The sequence below is a fragment of the Hemicordylus capensis genome, chromosome 1 (genome assembly GCF_027244095.1).
Source record: "Hemicordylus capensis ecotype Gifberg chromosome 1, rHemCap1.1.pri, whole genome shotgun sequence".
In the NCBI taxonomy this organism is placed as follows: domain Eukaryota; kingdom Metazoa; phylum Chordata; class Lepidosauria; order Squamata; family Cordylidae; genus Hemicordylus; species Hemicordylus capensis.
In genome coordinates this window covers 272,530,129-272,549,663 of record NC_069657.1, presented here as the reverse complement: position 1 = coordinate 272,549,663, position 19,535 = coordinate 272,530,129, and the positions used below count along the sequence as shown (strand labels likewise).

General features: G+C 42.5%; 1 protein-coding gene across 11 annotated transcripts in view; it reads right to left on the bottom strand.

Annotated features, from left to right (window-relative positions):
* Positions 1-19,535, bottom strand: part of PUM2 (pumilio RNA binding family member 2) — a 103,311-nt gene that overhangs the window by 18,000 nt on the left and 65,776 nt on the right. For 7 of the 11 annotated variants that reach the window (XM_053285254.1, XM_053285244.1, XM_053285247.1 and 4 more), the window contains exons 11-13: positions 12,978-13,121; positions 12,192-12,473; positions 9,063-9,299 (exon numbers count right to left, since the gene is read on the bottom strand). In XM_053285254.1, coding sequence (XP_053141229.1) covers positions 9,063-9,299; positions 12,192-12,473; positions 12,978-13,121 — 663 coding nt within the window. The remainder of the gene's footprint in view (positions 1-9,062; positions 9,300-12,191; positions 12,474-12,977; positions 13,122-19,535) is intronic. The other 4 variants (XM_053285250.1, XM_053285251.1, XM_053285252.1 and 1 more) reach the window with 1 other exon arrangement.

Below are 19,535 nucleotides of genomic sequence, written 5' to 3'. Positions count from 1 at the left end.
TTATTGTCAGAAGTAAAATAATGAGCAATTTTAGTCCATGTCAAAGTACTTGGCCCAAGGCCTATCTAGTGCAGCATCCGGTTTCACACAGTGGCCCACCAGATGCCTCAGGGGAGCCCACAGGCAAGAGGTCAGGTCATGCCCTGCCCTCTCTCCTGCTGTTTCTCCCCTGTAACTGGTATTGAGAGGCATCGTGCCTTTGAGGCTGGAGGTGGCCCACAGCTACCAGACTAGTAGCCATTCAGAGGCCTGTCCTCCATTAATTTCCCTAAGCCCCTTTTAAAGCCATCCAAGTTGGTGGCCATCATCACATTAATTATTATCATTATTATTATTAATTCCATTTCTATACCGCCCTTCCAAAAGTGGCCCAGGGTGGTTTACACAGAAAAATAATAAATAAATAAGATGGAATCTCATGGGGCAGCACATCAAGCAAGATACTTGGCAATGGAATTCTCACATTACACCCAGCATGATTTCCTGTAATGGCTGAGGCCAAGCAAGCCCGAGCAGCAGCAAATGGTGCCTTGCGCGTGTCTGTCTGTCCCCCAACCCCTTCCTCCTTTGCAGCAGCAATGGGAACAGCAGCAAAACCCTCCCCAACCCTCTCTCACCCCCACCCTCCTCTATGGGTCCCTGCACCTCCTCTGATGTGTCACCATAGAAGACTGATGGTTTTATAGCACTGATCTTTTTTTCCAGGCAGAAATTAATGTATACTTTTGAAAGTTGACTTCTTAGTTTAATATTAGATGAACTAGTTCATTTTTCAAAAGATGTGCTTTTAAATAAATCTTAATACGTAAGGGGGGAAAACCCATGCAGCCCCCTTTCTAATTTCCCTCCCCTGCAATACTTTGCTTAATTTTTTAATTTTATATTTTTTTATACATTACAAATAATTTTGTTTTTGTTTTTTAAATTATGTGTGATCCTTCAACAGTGATCCTAGAATAGGTTACAAAATGTTTTACTGCTTGATGAGGTAGCACTCGATCGATACACATATCATCAAGAATTTAGTGTTGCTTTCTGCTGGTTTTAGCACCATCCTGCTGCATATTTGACTGTTTTGGTTAATATCTTAATTGCGATATGTGGTTAATGTGCCTTTCATGCAAAATATTTAATATTTTAAATATTTTCATGTTTTCAGTCAGTGTATGTGCACTTTTAGTTCTTGCTTTGAGCTTGTTGTGTGACATCATTGTTATTTATTATCATTGTATACCACTTTTCAATGGCCTCTGTGGGCTTCCCAGCAGCAACTGGTGGGCCACTGTGTGAAACACGATGCTGGACAAGATGGGCCTTGGGCCTGATCCAGCAGGGCTGTTCTTATGTTCTGAAATGTTCTGAAAGTGGTTTACATTGGACAGATTAAAAAATAAAATGATTCCCTGTCCCCAAAGCCAACTGTTTTTATGGAATGAGAGCAAGAAAGCAAGGACGAATTCAAATTTAAATAAAACTTAGATAAAGGAAATTGGCCAGCAGCAACTTCTAATACAAAATCAAATATATAATACACTTCTTTTTCTTTCCATATTTATGGTGCTTAGTAATGAATAACTAGTTTCAGTGTTGATTAATAAGCTGCAGAAGAAGAGAGGTGGGAGGCGGGGGGGAAATTAAAAGAGAGAGAGAGAGAGAGTGTGTGTGTGTGTTACATATGCACTGTCTTGAAACTGCTGTCCAGAACAAAAATGTTTCCACTCAGTGATGATAAAATCTAGAGGGAACACTGGAGTCAACACTTTCAATGAGCTGTCCACGACGACCCAAAGATCTCTCTCCTGGTCAGTCATTGACAGCTCATATCCCATCAGCATATATGTGAAATTGGGTTTCTTTGCCCCAGTATGCATTACTTTATACCTGCCAACACTTAACTGCATTTGCCATTCTGTCGCCCACTCACTCAGTTTGGAGAGATCTTTTTGGAGTTGCTCATAATCTGTTGTGGGTTTCAGTACCCAAAGTAGTTTAGTGTCATTTGGCCACTTCGCTGCTGATACCCAACTTCCAGATAATTTATGAACAAGTTACAGAGCACTGGTCCCAGTACAGATCCTTGGGGGACCTCACTTCCCACTTCCCTCCATTGTAAAAACTGTCCATTTAATCCTACTCTGTTTCCTATCCTTCAACCAGTTACTAATCCACACATGAACCTGTCCCCTTATCCCATGACTGCTAAGTTTAATAAAGAGCCTTTGGTGGGGGACTCTGTCAAAAGCCTTTTGGAAGTCTGAGTATACCATGTCAACCAGATCACCTTTATCCACATGCCTGTTGACACTCTTCAAAGAACTCCAACAGTAATTCTACAGAAAGTTTGTCATGTAGCACAATTTTTGGTAAGATGTTGAATGCTATTGATGAGACCTAGGAATATTTGTTCAAATAGACCCAGTTTCTATACACAGTCAACAATTTCAACTAAGAAAATCTTCTGTAAACCTTCATGGTATCCAGGAGCCTGGGCGGGGGGGAGGGGGCGATTTCAGGTATCCTCTACTGAAGATTCTTACACAGTATAACAATTATAGAAGAACTTTTTTGTCCATTTACACATAGTTCTTAATATAAAATGTGAATAGCCAAATTACTAAAGCTAATCACCACAGGACAATGGTATGTTAATCTTATATAATCTCTGATCTTCTGACAGTATATTTAAGATACTTTATGAAATAAAGATTTGTTCAATTGGATACTCAAGGTAGGCCAATCTTTTACAAAGACTTGCTGCATTTGTTCAACATCTGCAACGTATCAATTCTACAAACTGTCACTGAAATTATGTATAAGGTTGTGCTTTCAATACACGTGTATTGTTCTGACTGATCAGCATACGGGGTTAATTCCATTTTAACCCACCCTAAAAAAGGTTTATGAATTCAAATTTTAAAATGCTATTTTACATTGCATTTCATGATCAAATTATATTTTAATTTAACATGTATAACAGTTACATGCCAAGGTTAACATAATTTTCTAAACATTCTTTCCCCAAAATCTAGACAAAGTCTTTGTAAGAATGTGTCATCTCTTCAGACTATCCAGGGATAAACTACTATGGTCTTTTCAGTTGGTGCCATTTGAAAGCTGTCCACTATCTGAAATAAAGTATGCATGCCTATTATAATTACAAATGCAACTACTTAAACAATGCATGGATTCTGTACTAGATTCCCAATAAAAGGTCCTGTCAATTTTACAGTATGCTTGCTAGAACTGTGAATCAATACAGAAAGCCACAGAATGTGTTACCAGACATGGATTTCAATTTCCTATTAATTCCAGTGTTCATTCTTTAAATACAATAAATTAAAACTTCTACAGTTTAGGTAGGGGGTTGGTGGCTTGTATACATCCTCCATAGCTATGCAAAAATAAGAGAAACTAATGTGACCAGGCGCAGAGCATCTGCGCCTCTAGTTGGGACAGGCCGCCCCACTTCCTCCTCCTGGCAGGCTGGGCTTTGCCCGTCCACCCACCTCCTTGCTGCCACCATTATTTCCCCCCGCTGCCGCCAGCGCCTCCTCTTCCCAGCCGGTGGGGCTTTGCCCACCGTCCGCCCACCTCCTCGCCGCTGCCATTATTTCCCTCCCGATGGTGGGTGTGGCAGGCGGGCACAAACAACGGCCGCCCAAGCGCTTTCCGCAGCGCCCTTGTGACGGGCTCAAGCTCCTTGGCGCGTTTTGAGTCGGTGAACCACCACCTGCCCCCTTCAGCCAAATTCCCATATGCTTTATGTAGTAGCCCACTAAAAACTCCTTCCGTCCCCAGTCCCAGAACTCCCTGCTGCACGACCCCAGCCGGCAAGCTCTCTACCAACAGCAGGTGTGGCAGGCGGGCAGTAACAACGGCCTCCCTGCCGCCCCTCCGCTTTCCACAGCCCCTTCATGCAGCTGACCCCAGCCGGCTAACTCCCTCCTGACAGAGGATGTGGCAGGCAGGTACTAACATCATCCTCCCTGTCGCCCAACTGCTTTCCACAGCGCCCTCAAGCCCACCCCCTTCTCCCCAATTCCCTGGCACTTTATGTTGCAGTCTTCCCCAAGCTCCATGCTTCACGTCCCCAGCCAGCAAACTCCCTGGCTTTCTGAAGCAGCCACCTGCACTCCTCTCTGGCTGCTGCCTTCTAGCTTTCCGAACTCTCGCGTGCTGTCAGCCAGTCGCCTCCTTTCTGCCAAGTCCCCACGCATGGCCAGTCTTAGAGAAATAAGCATATAGATAGAAGATAGATAGAAGATACCCAATTTGCACAGGTCAGATAGGCTGTAGAAATGTTAGCTGCAGGAGAGTCATCTCAACATGGTGAGATTCTTGGGGTTCCTGGCACTAACTGCAAAGAGGAAGCAATATCTAACTCAATCCATACACACATGCGCAACACTATAACTTGCAGGGAAAGGGGTGGCCAATTTCCCTTTTTCAACAGTGATTTTATATATCTTGTTGAATTCTGCGGTGGAAGCTCTACTGACCATGAACAGCAGTTTTATAGGGGTGCTGTGGCAGCAGTGGGAAGTAGGATAATGGAACCGCGGATAACAAGGCATTAAGGCAATGGGAATGGGAGTTCAGTTCCTGGAGACTGAAAAAATGGGCAAAATTCAGCCCAAAAAAGTGTTCTACCATGCTCCGCAGGTCTCCAGCTGTCCAGGAATGTCCTTCCCCAAAAGTCCCAAATCCCCCATTTCCCCGTGAAACCCACCCCCTTCAAAATGTAGTTTTTTAATTTTAAAAAAATGAGCCACAAAATGGATTCTTTTCTCAAAATGGTGACTGGAAATGACCTCAGAGGTCATTTCCAGCCACCTTGAAACAGCGGATATGTGGGTTTTAACCCTTTTGTGTCCATGGATATCGAGGCTGGGTGGCAATTATGCAAGTGCGGATCCGCAGAATCACGAATAGTGCTACCACAATTAACTAAGTCCACCTGTAGTACTTGTTTCACCATAGTTAGAACCTTCAAGTACACAGGCATGGATTTAAGTTACTACTTTACCTTCTAGCAATGCATCTGTATTATTCTGGGGGTGGGGGGGAAGAGCAAAGAAAACACATAGTTTAGGTTAACAAAATCTTTGCAATTTAGTTGGGGTGTGTGTTATCTGGTTGCATCCAAAGTAAATCCTAAGTACCATCAAAATCAATAGAACAAGTTTACTTTTTACATTTATACACTACCAATTTCCTTGGACCTCAGGGTGGTGAACAGATACAATTAAAAAAACCAATACGCACAGCTACAAAACCAATTAGAACGCAGTCAGAGGACAGTTGCTCACTGGACAAAGGCTTGAATGAAAAGGGCAATCTTCAGTAGCCTCCGAAACAATGGAAGTGAGGGAGCAACATGGATCTCATCTGAGAGCAAGTTCCACAGACTAGGGGCAATCTCCAAGGAGGCCAACAAACAAGCTTCAGCAACTACCAGCATAAGAAACTAAGCCCTCCCAACCAACCTAGTGAGGAAGGCAGATTCAGCTGGTAGTAGGTAGTTAAAAGATACCCAGGGCCCAAATATTTTAGAGCTTTAAAGGTAATAAGCAGTACCTTGAGTGGTACCTAGAAACAGAGAAGCAGCCTGTGCAATGTCTTCAAGATTGGTGTAATATGTGCATCGTGGGTGGCTCCAGATATCAGTTTGGCAGTTACATTCTGCACCATTTATGGATTCTGAATACTTTAATGGCAGTCCCATGTATAGCATATTGCAATAATCCAAAAACAACATGCCAGATCTGGACAGAGGTTAGACCAACCTTCTTAGGGAAGTGAAGCATCTGGCATACAGGCAAACCTCGTTATCAGTGGTTTCAGCACTCTCAGTTTTGCATATCCATGGTCGGCGAAAAGAAAGAGACTCGCATATATGTGGGTCAGCCAAGGCGGCACTTGTAAAGAGGAATCCGGCAAGGATTCTGAATCGGGCCGGTTTAGGAAGTCCATGTGCAGAGGCCCTAACAGGATTGCAACTGCCCCGGCTGTCATTTGGGAGGCCAGCGGGGCAGGGTTGGGGGGTTGGAGGAGACCCTGCCCCCACCTCTGATGTATCCGCCAGGACCATCATTTTTTACGCTAAAAGATTCCCCTTTCAGCGCCTCCCCCACCCTTAGGCTAGGGAATCCCCTGTACTTTTAAAAGGGAATCCTACCCAGATTCCCTTTTACAAGTATATCTCTTGAGCTGGCTTGATGGTCGAACCAGACTGGGTTCGGCCGAGCCCGATCTGGCTCATATCCAATCTGGATTCGAGCAAAACCAGTTCCATGCACACCCCTATTGGAAAGTCCCTGAAGACCATCTGGAAACCTACTGGATTCATAAGCTTCCAGGGGTAGATCATCTTAATGGGACCCTCACCCCTACAGAGGCCAGAGCATGCAGAAAACCAAAACCTTATTAGACAATGATTTGTCTATAACAATGCAGAAACAAACACCTCTACTTCCAGATCACTTACCATATTTGCCTGAATACAAGACAAACCTGAATTTAAGACAAGCCTCTTAAAAAAGCAGGTTAAATACAGGTTATACCTGTATTTACCTGAGAGGAAGAGGGCTCTGTATTTAAGATGACCCCCAATTTCTAACATCAAATAACTTGGGGGGAAACCTGGTCTTGGATTCAGGTAAAAACAGTTTATTTTGACCAACACACCCTAGATCCAAAGTTTGCCTTGCTATATGGATAGGGTCCAAAGTTTACTGAGACAGGGACATGGTTATCATGGTGGCTATGAACCTGTGAGCTGCTCCATGGCGGGGTGGGTGGATGTCTTGACGTAAATGGTGAAACCCCACAAGGCAATTATTAGTCTAGGAGAGCCCAACACCACCTCCTGAGCTGCAGTGGGGCAGGTGGTGTACCAAAAGAATCTCCATCCTACTGTCAGGAGCAAACATGCAAAATTCTGGGATTGTCCAACTGGACATCAGAATGGATTGACAACAGATGACTGTGACTCCGTTTCCTCAACCCCTGAGACAGGCCTGCAAATGGATTAGGAAACCCACCTGTAGGCTGGCTCCAAGCTTTAAAACCCTTCCCCCGAAGTCCCCACCCAAGGCAGAAATTGTTAAGTCCTCTGGGGAATGGAAAAACCAGTCAGGCCACTTTAGGCTCTCCTCTCCATCACTTCGAAACTTCGGAGGCTCCCCAGGTGCTTCCTCCTCTTGCAGCATTCCAAGGAGCCACAACTTAGTCATGACTAACTTTGAGATAATGTGGACATTACATTGACCTCATGATTCTTTTCACATGATTTTTTTTAATCATTTGAAAGTCATACCATAAACAGCAGGCATGTTGAGTTTCCTACTTTCCACCTCAGAAGTCTGCTTTATGAACTATATGATAAATAATTTGGCAGGTTCAGGTCTATTGGCATTACGATCATAACAAAAACTACCACATGGAATGTTGCTCAGGCAAATGTTATTAGTCTGAGCAGCTTCTGCAGTTGCCACAGTTGCTGATCTTGTAGAGACTATCTAGGCATTAAGTCTCTATACTTGTCTCTTAAAGTATTGGTGTCCTTTGCCTCAGCAGTATGAGTAACAGCTTCATTCTGGAAGAACTTACTCTTAACAAGTGATACACCATGAAATCTTCCAGAAAAAGAAAAAGAAAAAGCTCAGAATGCCTTCCACAACATAATCTTCAATCAAACGTATCACAAATGTGTATGGTTGAAAGTCAAATACATGTGACAACAACCCACCTCGATTACCCTGCTGCTCATAGATCCACGGTAAGTGTAGTCTGTATTCCATTTACTTCAATGGGACTTAGTAAGGACCAACTTTCTATGGATACAACCCACTACATAAATAAAACTTTAGTATTGTGGATGTATTTACAAAAACTAAACATGGAGTCTTATAGTGCCCTTTTTAATAAGGCCATGGTAGTACTTGTACTACTTACACATCATGGACTATACACCATGGTAGTAATTACATATCACAGACTACAAATAGAGTTTAGTGCCATTTTTCCTGAATGTGAGCAAACACTCAATATAAAGAAATGTCAAGAAATAGGTGCACTTTTTTTTTTTAACATTTATGGGACAGAATAAAAATAGTATTTGTTTAGGGAACATGTCATACTAGAGCAAATGGATTTTAAGGGAGTTGCAAAATCTGAAATCTTTTCTGACATTTCTGACAACCAAAGTTTGGATCCTGACAGAACTGTAAAATCACTGGAGGTTTTTTGATGTGTATACTATACACATTTATGTTATGTACAACTTACACTAATTACAAAAGGGGAATGTATAATTAAAAATTGCAAAATGTACCTGACATAGGTAAATGTAAGATGTAATTGGATTACATATTTTTAAAAGAAACCGAATGCCAGCATACATTCTCACTAGTCCAAATATTTATCAGTATAAACCAAATAAACAAAAAATATTACTGATGCAGTAGGTGCAATGGAAAGGATGCATTGTAGACTAAATGCACTGCTGTTCTTCCCACACCCTCAGATTTTAGGTTATTTCTTCACCTTTTGGATATGAAAAAATTACAAAATCATTAACTTGTTCAATTCAGAAAGCAGCATTTTTAGTACTGCTAGCTTGATTGAGCTTTTCTTTAACAAAGATGTGAAACTCGTATCACTACCATGCACCAAGCATTAGCCTAAAGCTGACTCCATGAAAAGCAGACACGTTTAACACAGGAAACAGGGAAAATTTACCTTTGCCTGTCATACAACAACAACAAACAAAACACAACAACCCAAGCTTAGTTTTCCTAAGTATCAGGCTTTCATTTTTATGTGACAAGTCTGCAAGGTGCTTAAGGAAAACCTGTTGCTCCACAGCCGATTCCTTTCAATGACCACATCAATTAAAGATCGACTGCACTGAGCAACTTACTGGGACTAGGCCCACTACAACATTGTTTCACTGAAGAGGCAAATTGACATCTTTAACCCAACATAAAATATTTATATACATATAAAAATACATATACACACATACATATACAAACAAAAAAGGGCTTTGGTTTTTTTACCTAAATGCAAACTGGATGAGGATCCATGTGATGAAAGTGATGGCGGTGGCGTAAGTGAATGTCCTGGAGTTTGGCTTGGCAGAGGCATGCCTATTGGGCTTGGAGAGGAGGAAAATCCCAGACTATTGTAAAATGGCTGCCCTATGGGTGCTAGGCTGCTACTAGATCTTTTGTACAAGTCAGAACTAGTAGATAGAGACTCTCTCCTTGTGGCACTACTACTTGCAGAACTGCCAACTGAAGAAGAAATAAAAAGACCCTATTACATACAGTGTCAACCAAATAAAACCTAGCCCCAACCTACAGCTGGGCAATAACAGATGTGATCACAATAATTATAACAATCAAATTATTCTAAAGACAATTACTGTGATAACCACACATGCTTTAATAAATCACAAAATGAGTACAGGCATTCCTCAATAAGGAAGAATTTTAAGCAAATCTCCATGTCTTGATACACTTGAGACTTACTAACATGTTTATGATACTTTCAGTATTCTGGAGTCAGGCTTTGGGACCAATAGTCAGGCATGTCGTATTGTAAATAAGAACCAATGAAGCTGAAGATTAAGTTGAACTAATTTCTGGAAACAATCTCCCATTTTAATTTTTTGTTCTTGTCGGTTTTCAATTTAAGAGAAGACTCCCCCAGAATTGTGGTTTAAACATTTGTTCTGCATGAGTTTCCCCCAAATGACAGATAGGACATCACCCAAATCCACAAGTGCCACCTACCACTACCACCCCACCCCCATATTCTGCCAATCTTGGGACCAAACTGGCCATAACTTAGGAAATCACTTGTTGAGTGTGTGTGTGTGTGTGTGTGTGTGTGTGTGTGTGTGTGTGTTTTTAAAAAATGCTTTGATACTCTGAAAGCAGGTCAGAGGATTTGGACTACAGAAGCAAAGTACAGGGCTGGGTAGACAGGGTAAAAAGGGAACTGGGATGCCGTCATAAAGGTATGGACCCAAAGCTTATGTTCTAAGCTTACAATTAAGTTAACACTTGCATACTGCCATTACAAGATAAATTTTATTCAAGTGCTTTTATAAATTTTAAACTATAACTATTGTAAAAGTTATGAAACAGAAGTTGAAAAGGCTACCTATCTAGTGACTTTACATAGTAAACATTTTGCTTCTTATTTAGCAAATGTGAGCAAGTATCCTGAACTTAATCACATTTCCCTCCTTTTTTTAATTAAAAATTGCAATGGATGTCCACATGAAGTGCTATTCATTATGTCAAATCACACATAGCAGCAGACTGATGTCCATCAGCCATACAGAATTCAAGCAAACTATGGAATTTGGAAGGATTTTATTCCCTGAAGTGGATGATATGCAGACAGTTTTTGATACATTTCTAGTCCTATTTTACTTAGAATCTATTTTAGCACATAGTCCATCAAAGAAAGAAGGTGCAACAACATCTCAAGAGACTATGCCAGTTTGTTTCTAAGATGCTACAGGACATATTTATTTTTTCAGTCTTAAGGTATATGGTGCAGCAATGAGGGTTTAAATGTGGGACGCTCATTTTCAAATTCTAATTCAACTATGAAACTCACTGGATGGTCTTCAAGTCACTGTCTCTCAACCTTACCTACAGCAGAAGGTTGTTGCAATGCTAGAACACCACTCAGTTTTTTGGAGCCAAGTGGGAAACAAATATAAAGTAAATTTATTCTAGTGGTAACAATTCAGCTATCTCCTAGGCATTTAAAAAAAAAATCACAGCATTCTGGAGACATCTTAGTTCTAATTTAGGATAATCTTCACAAATGTAATAATAGTTGGGAAAACAAATATCTACAACTGAGTTATAAGGAGAGTTTTATTTTTTAAATGACACTATACCATATATTGTTTTTACATAGTAAGGAACTTAAAGATAAAAAATCAGGATTTGCTCAAGCCAATTTTGAAATGGCATAGTGCCAAAATGACATTTCTCCGCTTCAGTTTTTGCCATTAACAGCAGTTTACTGTTCAAAACATTGTTAAGACTTGCATATTAGTGAGATGTTATACAGTAGTATATTCAGTCTTCTCAGTTTAAATGGACATCTACCAGCTAAAATAAAGATCCTACAACATTAAAAGGGGAAACAGCTTATAAGGGTCAAACTGAAGAATTCTAACGAAGTATCTTAAATGTTTAAAAAATTGTTTCACATGGGACATTTTCCAAGGTTAAGGTGTGCAAGCTCCTATTGGTTTGCAACGTGCATATAATTGTGTGTGCTTCAGTCATTCATTCTTCTCTGCAATGTAAGCAAGTTAACTACTTGTGTCATCATAGGTCAATATTTTCTTCAAGAACAAATTAATTTCCACAATCTAGGAACTTTAGATACTGTAGGTTTTTTTCCACAGATTGAAAATATGTGCATATACACCCCTTCTAAAATTAAAAAAAAAGTGCAATAAAATAAAATGCAAATGCTACTAAAACACTTTTGAACTGAAAGCTATTTCAAAGAATAAAGTAAAGCCTAAATATTGCAAGATTTCTGAAAGACCAAAGGCTGCATTCTGAGACAGTGGCAACAGAGAGACTCCTCGCCTCTGTGCAGAAGCAACAAGTGCCCACAGAGCAATACAGAATAGAAAGGGTTTGCTTCCATTCTCTATCACTACAGAGTATCCTGAGTGATGGGGAAAAGGCTTCTCATTTCACTACCCCAGATGCTCCTGGGAATCACATTTGCAAACCACTGAGGAAGAAGAGGAAACCCAACCCCCACTCTCACACTTTCAGCAACAGTACTCCTAATTACTGATGCTGCCAGAGGTGGTAGTGAGAAGATTTTATACACACACACACAGCACAGACAAACACACTCTAGTTACACTTAAGATAACAATGTTGAGGAAGATAAAACCAACCAATCACAAAAACAAGCTGTTCAAAAAAGCCAAAATGTGAACTACCTATCCATCACTATCATACTCCCTGTTCCTCATATATAAAGCCTAGCAGATCAAATTACCTTCTTTTCAACTCTAACTGTAGCTTTTACTTTTAAATTTTAAAGTAAACATAAAATGAATGTTATTTATGACACAACAGCTCACAGACCCTCATCATTATTGATTTTATTTTTAAAGAACAGCTTACCTGATGAGCCAAATCCACCCAGTGCAGATCCAATGGCAGCGCCCAAAGAGCTGCTGCTTCCAAAGCCAAGGGACGTATTCCCTGGTTGACCAGGACCGTGTGAAAAGAGTGAACTGCTCTGGGAGTTATTGGTCAAAGGACTGTTGCCATAAAATGAACTAGACTGTAGACTACTGTTTGTTTGCTGTTGCTGCTGTTGAGGCTGGGCACCAAGGGGCCGGAAAAGTCCATTCGTGGCTCCTGTGAGATTGTTTGCTGTTCCTCCAGCTGAAGCTGCAGCAGCTGCAAAACAGGAGGCTTTCAATCATAATCAAGGACACTAATGATAGAAACAGCGATCGGCATCAATCTCTCCCAAAAGCAAAATTCTCAATTGGAGGAATGATACAAGCAAAAGATTAAAACATGTTAGGCAAAAGATTTCTAGTGACTATGCAAGGGCCCCTTGCAGTCTTCCCTGTACAGTCCACACAGGCATTTCTGCAAACAATCTCATACCCAACATGGACTACATGGGAGGAAAAAAGCAAGCCTCTGAACCATTCTAGATAATAGCATTTCAGTAATTCAACATTATTGGCTGAATTACTGAAGTCATTCGGGGCATGGGAGACGAAGTGGAGAAGCAACCCAAGCAAGTATTTTATTTTACATATGGAAATATAAGCAAATTCTTTTCTCTGCGAACATACTATTCGGAAGAGAGCAAAAGAAAGAAGGTAATCACACTACTGTTTCACAATTAACGAAGACTCATCTTCAGATAATTGTAGAAGATCTACTTACCTGCTTGCGCAGCTGCAGAACTGATGATAACAGGCGTTGAAGCCACCAACCTGACAGGACCTCCAAGTCCAGTTCTGGCCCCAGGACCTACCACCAAGGCACCCGTCTGATCATAATAGGCAGTGGGGGCTAGCACTTGGTAGCCTAACCAATACAAAACACACACTAGTAAAATTATTTTTGTTTCTACCTGAAGAATTTTACAACAATGAGCAAACTGATGGCAGTTTCATACTTTGACTTCTAAAGGTAAAGAACCAGTTCTATTGTAATCCTAAGTTTCTTTGCCCCAGTCCTTGGCTCATTCTTGCCACTCACCCAGCTAGCTGAGGATAAACAGAAATGGCCTGCAGGCCAGAAAACAAGTGATGGCGCCTGCTCCTCCCTCCCACCTTCATCCATTTGCTCTCATCTGTCATCACTGCACAGGTCAATCCAGGCAGCCTGTTCTGCCCCTTCAAAGCTAGGAAAAAATCAGAATAGCCACATACTGCTCTTACTAGCCAGGGAAGGGTAGGGTTGCTGCATGAATCTCTATCTATCATGGCCTTATATGCTGCATGATGACAGGCAACAGTAGCCAAGAGATGCAGACAAGGGGCAGCGGGAGAAACTGGGAGGCAGTTCTTATTGAAGTACAGTTCTAGTTATTTAAGCCAATGAACATGCTATACCCACAGCTTCCAAGTTCAGTTTAGAGCTCTGTTTTTTGGTGGCCATCCCTACACAGGTGGACATCCCTATACGCAGACCCGACATCCGCAGTTTTGTGTATCTGCGGTGGGGTAATTAACACCCAACCTCGGCATAGAGTGAGTGTGTGTGCGCGTATGCGGCAGAAAAGGGCTTAATCCTATGTATCCTCAGGTCAGGGGTGGCCAGAAATGACCTTGGAGATCATTTCTGGCCACCATTTTGAGTGTGTGAGCCATTTTATGGCTCATTTGTTTTAAAAAACAAGAGGAAATGAGATTTTTGGGAGGAATTCCTGGGACTCTGATATTTGGGGGGAGGGCATCCTTGGATTCCTGAAGGCCCATGGAGCATTGTAGGACACTTCATTTGGCCTGTTTTTGCATTTTGGGGGCACTTTTTTGCTTTTTAAAAAAAGTCTAGGAGCCAAACCCCCACGGCCCCACAGACTCAATGCCTCATTACCCATGGTAATACGCAGGAACGGAACCCCACAAATGAGGTACAGCTATATTCCACAAGAAGGGCCCTCCCTGGCATTCTATACCAAGCAGTTGTTGTTTTATGCTTAAGACCCAACATTGCTTTCCACAGAAATATCTATTCAAGGTATAGTGATATTATTTAGCAATGCTCCAGAGTATGCCATTACCAGTGGGCCAACAGATCTTGACAAGTATTGCCCTAAATTCATATTTTCTGTCAATCTTAAGTGGCAAATATTTTAATTTGGAAGAATGTATGTGCTTACAACATCTATTCAATTGGCTCAAAATGTTGAAGGATGCATACTCTGTCCGCTGCTTTTTCAAGTGGGCTCCATAGAAGCCTCAAAAAAGGCTGCAGCACTTACATGTCACAACATTTTCCAGTTTATTTAAGATTCTAAAGAAAAACAGCCCTTATTTTATCTTACATGTGTATTTACAGAAAACACCAAATCTCTTCAAATAATCAAGGGCTGATTTACAGCGCCACCTTGAACAAAAAAGACAGTTCATGTCTCCCATAGAAGGACTCAGAAGCCCTGCTCCCCTCAGGATCCAGAGTTCAAGCTACTGATAATCAAATGTCAGTCAGTATGACATTTGGTACTTGAAAGAATCAGGGCTAATGAATCCCTCTCTAGGGATCTACTGTTTGGAAAAAAGCAGCCTATATACACTCTCACTATATATATATTGAGTCTCAGAAAGAGCAGAATCACAAACAGTTTCACATTACAAATGCATGTATAAAACTAAACTGTGCTGTTCTGTTCTACTACCTTCACTACCATTTTCACATGCTAGCAAATGGTCAGGCTTTGACTGCACTCTGCTTTATTCTCCTCTGTAAAGAATGTAGAATAGGTTGTTAGAGGATAAATGTTACAAGTACTACAACAAAACTCTTCACAGAGGAACATGTATAATAACACACTAAGCACTAGATACACCAGCAACTACTAATTACACTGGTCTTATCAGAATGTGCCCCAGTGAGTACAAAGACAGTAGTCCTATCAATGGTTAAATAGAACTAGAAAGAGGAGTTTTGGTAATGTGTAGAACATCTAGAAAATGATTGCTGGAATTGTCTATGCATTCAAAGCATATAGATGAGGGTGTCAAATTTCTCTTGGCAAGCACACTTACGTTTCCAACACTAAGTTTTAGGTCATAAGTCCCTAACTCCTAATGTTTGCTTCCAGTATACCCATATGTCCCATTTTAGTAATTTAGTTTCAACCCAAAGCAATTAATGTGAATTATGTTACTTAGAGCTACTTGTACACAAACTGCTATGCAAGCCACATGTGGATTAAGCAAAGGAAGCATAATTCAGTTTTTGTAAAATTTCTATTATAATTGTTTCCCTTGTAAACTTAACCTTATTTAAAATGAAATATGTAAGGTATATATGTAATGTTTAAGTTAATCATACACTAATGATCTCTGAAAGTGTAACATTGTATTGCTTACCATAAAGGTTCTTTTCCCCCAGTATACGGAAGATATCCGTTACTATGGGTTGTCATGCCCACTTGCTCCCATTAGACAGGACGTTATGTAAATTAGAAGCCACCCCAAGATGCCCCTGTTCAAGCTTCTCCCAGTTCCAGGACTGTCTGGCAAAACTGCCGTTGTGGAAGGCTTCAGAGGAAAATAAAGCAAACACAAGAGAATAGTCAATGATAGAAAGTAGCAGGAAAAGAAAACAGGAAGACAAGTGCCAAAGGCAACAGGGAACAAACAGGAGAGTTCCCCCTCCCTCTCAAACGAGGTAAGATCCAATAAAGACCAAATTATATGTGAACCACACCTGAAGATGCAAGGTTAGATGCAAGTTTCAGGAACCTCCAAATGTCAGGATGGGAGACCAGGGATGTCCTGGATGATGGACGAAGTACAGATGAGAGCGCCGAAATCTGTCTCTGGAGGATACTCGGCCATAAGCCCTTGTCCAGGCCGGCTTGATGGAACTAGACCTGAGATACTGATGCTTTCAGAGGCAGAAACTTTCTGGACTTGTCCACTTGAGAAAAGTTCCCCATGTGGTCTGGTATATTCTGACTATGGATTGATGCCTGGAAACCAGGATAGTATCTTGGATATTCTTGAGGTACCCCTCGGCAGCTAGTAAGGTATGCTCAGTTTCTATGTGTGAAGCTGAAGCCATGATGGTTCTGGGTGAAATAGTGGACCCTGCTTGAGCAGGTCCAGATGGTCTGTATATGGCCACAGTGGTTCCACAGACAGGGCCATGAGATCTGAGAACCACAAGTGTCTTGGCCAGAAGGGGGCAACAAGGATCATCAGCATTCCCTGTATCTCTGTATGACCTTCTGTATCAGAAAAAGGGTGGGGGGTGCACAGTAGTCTCCGCAGCCATGGAGATGTTAGCGTATCTATCCCTTATGCCTGGGGACTTTGGAACGTGGAGAAGAATCTCGGCGTCTGGGTGTTTATCAGAGAGGCATAGAGACTGGGGGCTGGCTGACCAAAGCACTGAACTACCAGGGTGAACTCTGCAGGTGAAGCATCTACTGTGCTTGATCCACTTGGTGCCTGCTCAGCCAGACTGCTTCTACATTCTTTATGCCACTGAGGTGTTCTGCTGCAATGGAAGCCCAGGCAAAAATCTTGCTGGATTCCTGAATCAACAAACGGAAACAGGTGCCCCCCCTGACAATTGATGTGAGCTTTGGTGGCCACATTGTCTGTCCAGCATGAGGACGACATGCTGGCCCAGCACAAGGTCCATAAACTGAAGAAGGGTGAGGCAAACTGCCCTGAGTTCCAGCCAATTTATGCTGTGAAGTCTCTGTGGCAGACCAGGTACCTTGAGCCATCTGGTTGTGGCAATGGGCTTCCCAACCCAAGATGCATGCGTTTATTGTGACCTGGATCCGAGAGGGCTATTTGAAGAGAACTACCTGGTGCAAGCATGGAGAAATCCACCAGTGCAGAGTGGTTTTGGACTATTGTGTGCAGTTTCCATTCAGAATTTTTGCATCCTGATGAACTTGTTTAGGTGCTTCAGGTCAAGTGCCATTTTCCAGCATCCATACCTTTTGGGGACCAAGAATAAAATGAAGTAGATGCCTCGACATGAGTCTGTTGATGACATTGCCTCTATTGCATGTATTTGAAGAGGATGGTAATGAATGGCCTTTGTCATGTATTGTGATTCCTGGAGAAGAGTATCCTGAAGTGATAGTCTGGAAGTCCAGTGAGTAGCCTTCTTAGATAGTGGAGAGCACCCAAAAAATTCTGTGTTGATTACTGCCATGTTACAATGAATACTGTAAACTTCTCTCCTACAAGAGAAGTGGATAGTCATTGCGGTGGCTGCATCTTGTTCATGTTTCTGGAGAATGGAGCATTGCTGAAGCTGTGATTAGATGGCTGCTGTCTGAAGGGTAGGCCTGGAATTCCATTCTGGATGCAAAGGTGCTTGTGTATTTCTGTTGTCCCAGGATAAGGGAAAGAAGCCTATTATTGCGAAAATTAGACTGTGTAGGTCTGAAGGATTGCCTATTTTCCCTCCTGATGAATGACATGGCCTTTTTCTTATCTCTAGTCTTTACAAGGACAGGATCCAGTGATTCCCCAAATAGCTTGGATCCCTTAAAGGCCAAGAAAACTAAGTTAATTTTTGATTTAGTGTCCACATTCCAAGACATTAACCAAAGGGACCTCCAGATGGCTACGTCAGAGGCCAGTGCCCTGGCCTGGAACTATAAGTTGTCTAGGCTAGCGTCTGCCATGAAGGTGGTTACCTTGGCTAGCTTGTTAGGACCCTGTTTGAGTTTGGTGTGGTCCTGGGGAAGGTCCTTCATCAACTCCTTGGCCCAGAGAATAGAGGCCCTGGCAAAAATAGAAGTGGCCACTGATGCCTTAGTAGATATGGCAGATGGCTTGTGACTTGCAAAGTAAGTAGTTGCTCTCTCTATCCTCAGGGAACTGAAGGTGTTCCTCTCTTTCTTTGTCAGGGCTGTACTGGAGACCAGGGAAGCCACTGGAGCATCTACAGGAAAGCATGGCCGAAAAATCAGCAGGTACGTTGTAGAAGTGTTTGGGTGAAGAACCTAATGCTCTAGCTGAAGCTGGGGAGTTCCACTCGTCTTGGAGTACTTCCATGGACAGTGATGGGACAGGAATAATAGGTTTAGACTGAGCTGAGGGGGGAAACTACAGATTATGTGGTAGCTGTGGTGACCAAGTCAGGATTGGTTTGCAGAGTTCTACAGGCCTTAGAAAGAAGGATTTCAAAATCCTCATGTTTGAATAGCTTAGGTATAGAAGCGGCTGGTGAATGCCCTTCAATCAGTAGACCATTTGCCCTCATTATCCAACTGCACTGCTTGGGAATCAAGATTCAGGATGATCTGTGTGTGTTCTGATGGAAGAATGTTGAATATCAGAACCAGAATGGACTGAAAGAGGCCTGGCCAGTACTGGAGTGGTATGAGATAACCCCTAATTAGTAAGTGGTGGCCTGGTTAGACAAGCACCTTCATTCACACTGGTGATGGAGTGTGAGCCAAGCCTGCTATGGACTGAGAATTCTGAAAGAGTGTACAGAGATAAGACCTGCCATTGCCAGTCAGGCCTAAGTTGGAAAGGGGTGGGTGGTAGCTCTAATCTGCCTGGCAATAATGGTAAGAGAAAGCCTGGCCTGACAAAATTGGTGCTGGAGGGGGGAAAGCAAGAGCTGTAGGGGGAGCTGGCACTGGGGGTTCCCCCTCTTTAGTTCTTGGGCCACCAGGTCCTTAATCTATGTAGAGGTCTGGTGGCAGCCTTTCCCCATGGGGGGGGGGGAGATCAACTCCAGAGGAGCTGTGGGCACCAAGCCTTGTGCAGAGCCAACTGGGGGTGGAGGAGGACAGATCACCCAAAATGCAGTTACTCATTAGTAACTCCAGAGGGATAGTAGTAAGAGCTGTGGTTACAATCAAAGGCTGCTGCGCAGGAACACCCACTTACAAGGAGCAGGGGTCCTTCTGGCTGCCCAGCATTAGTGTCCAGCCCTGACGAGGCCTGTTCAGAATGTCATGAAGGTTCATGGGCTCCTTGCATCCCGGTGGCTGGAGGAGCACACCTGCGTTGGTTGAGTCTGTGGCTGTATCAGGTGGGGATTCCGGAATGCTGGAGGCCTGGGCCACACCTGTCATGTTGGGTGCCATCCTGGTTAAGGAAGTGGGCTCCATTTGCTCCGTAGAGGCCACTGCCCCAGTCTGGGAGAGCGTGCTGGGAAGGCCTGTGGTTGGGCCCAATGGCGCTTGTTATGGCCTCTTCTGTTGGCCGAAGGCAGGCCGTGTACTGGCCATTTGGGTGCAGTCTCTACTGCACTCTGCAAAGGCTGTCCAGTCCTATTCCT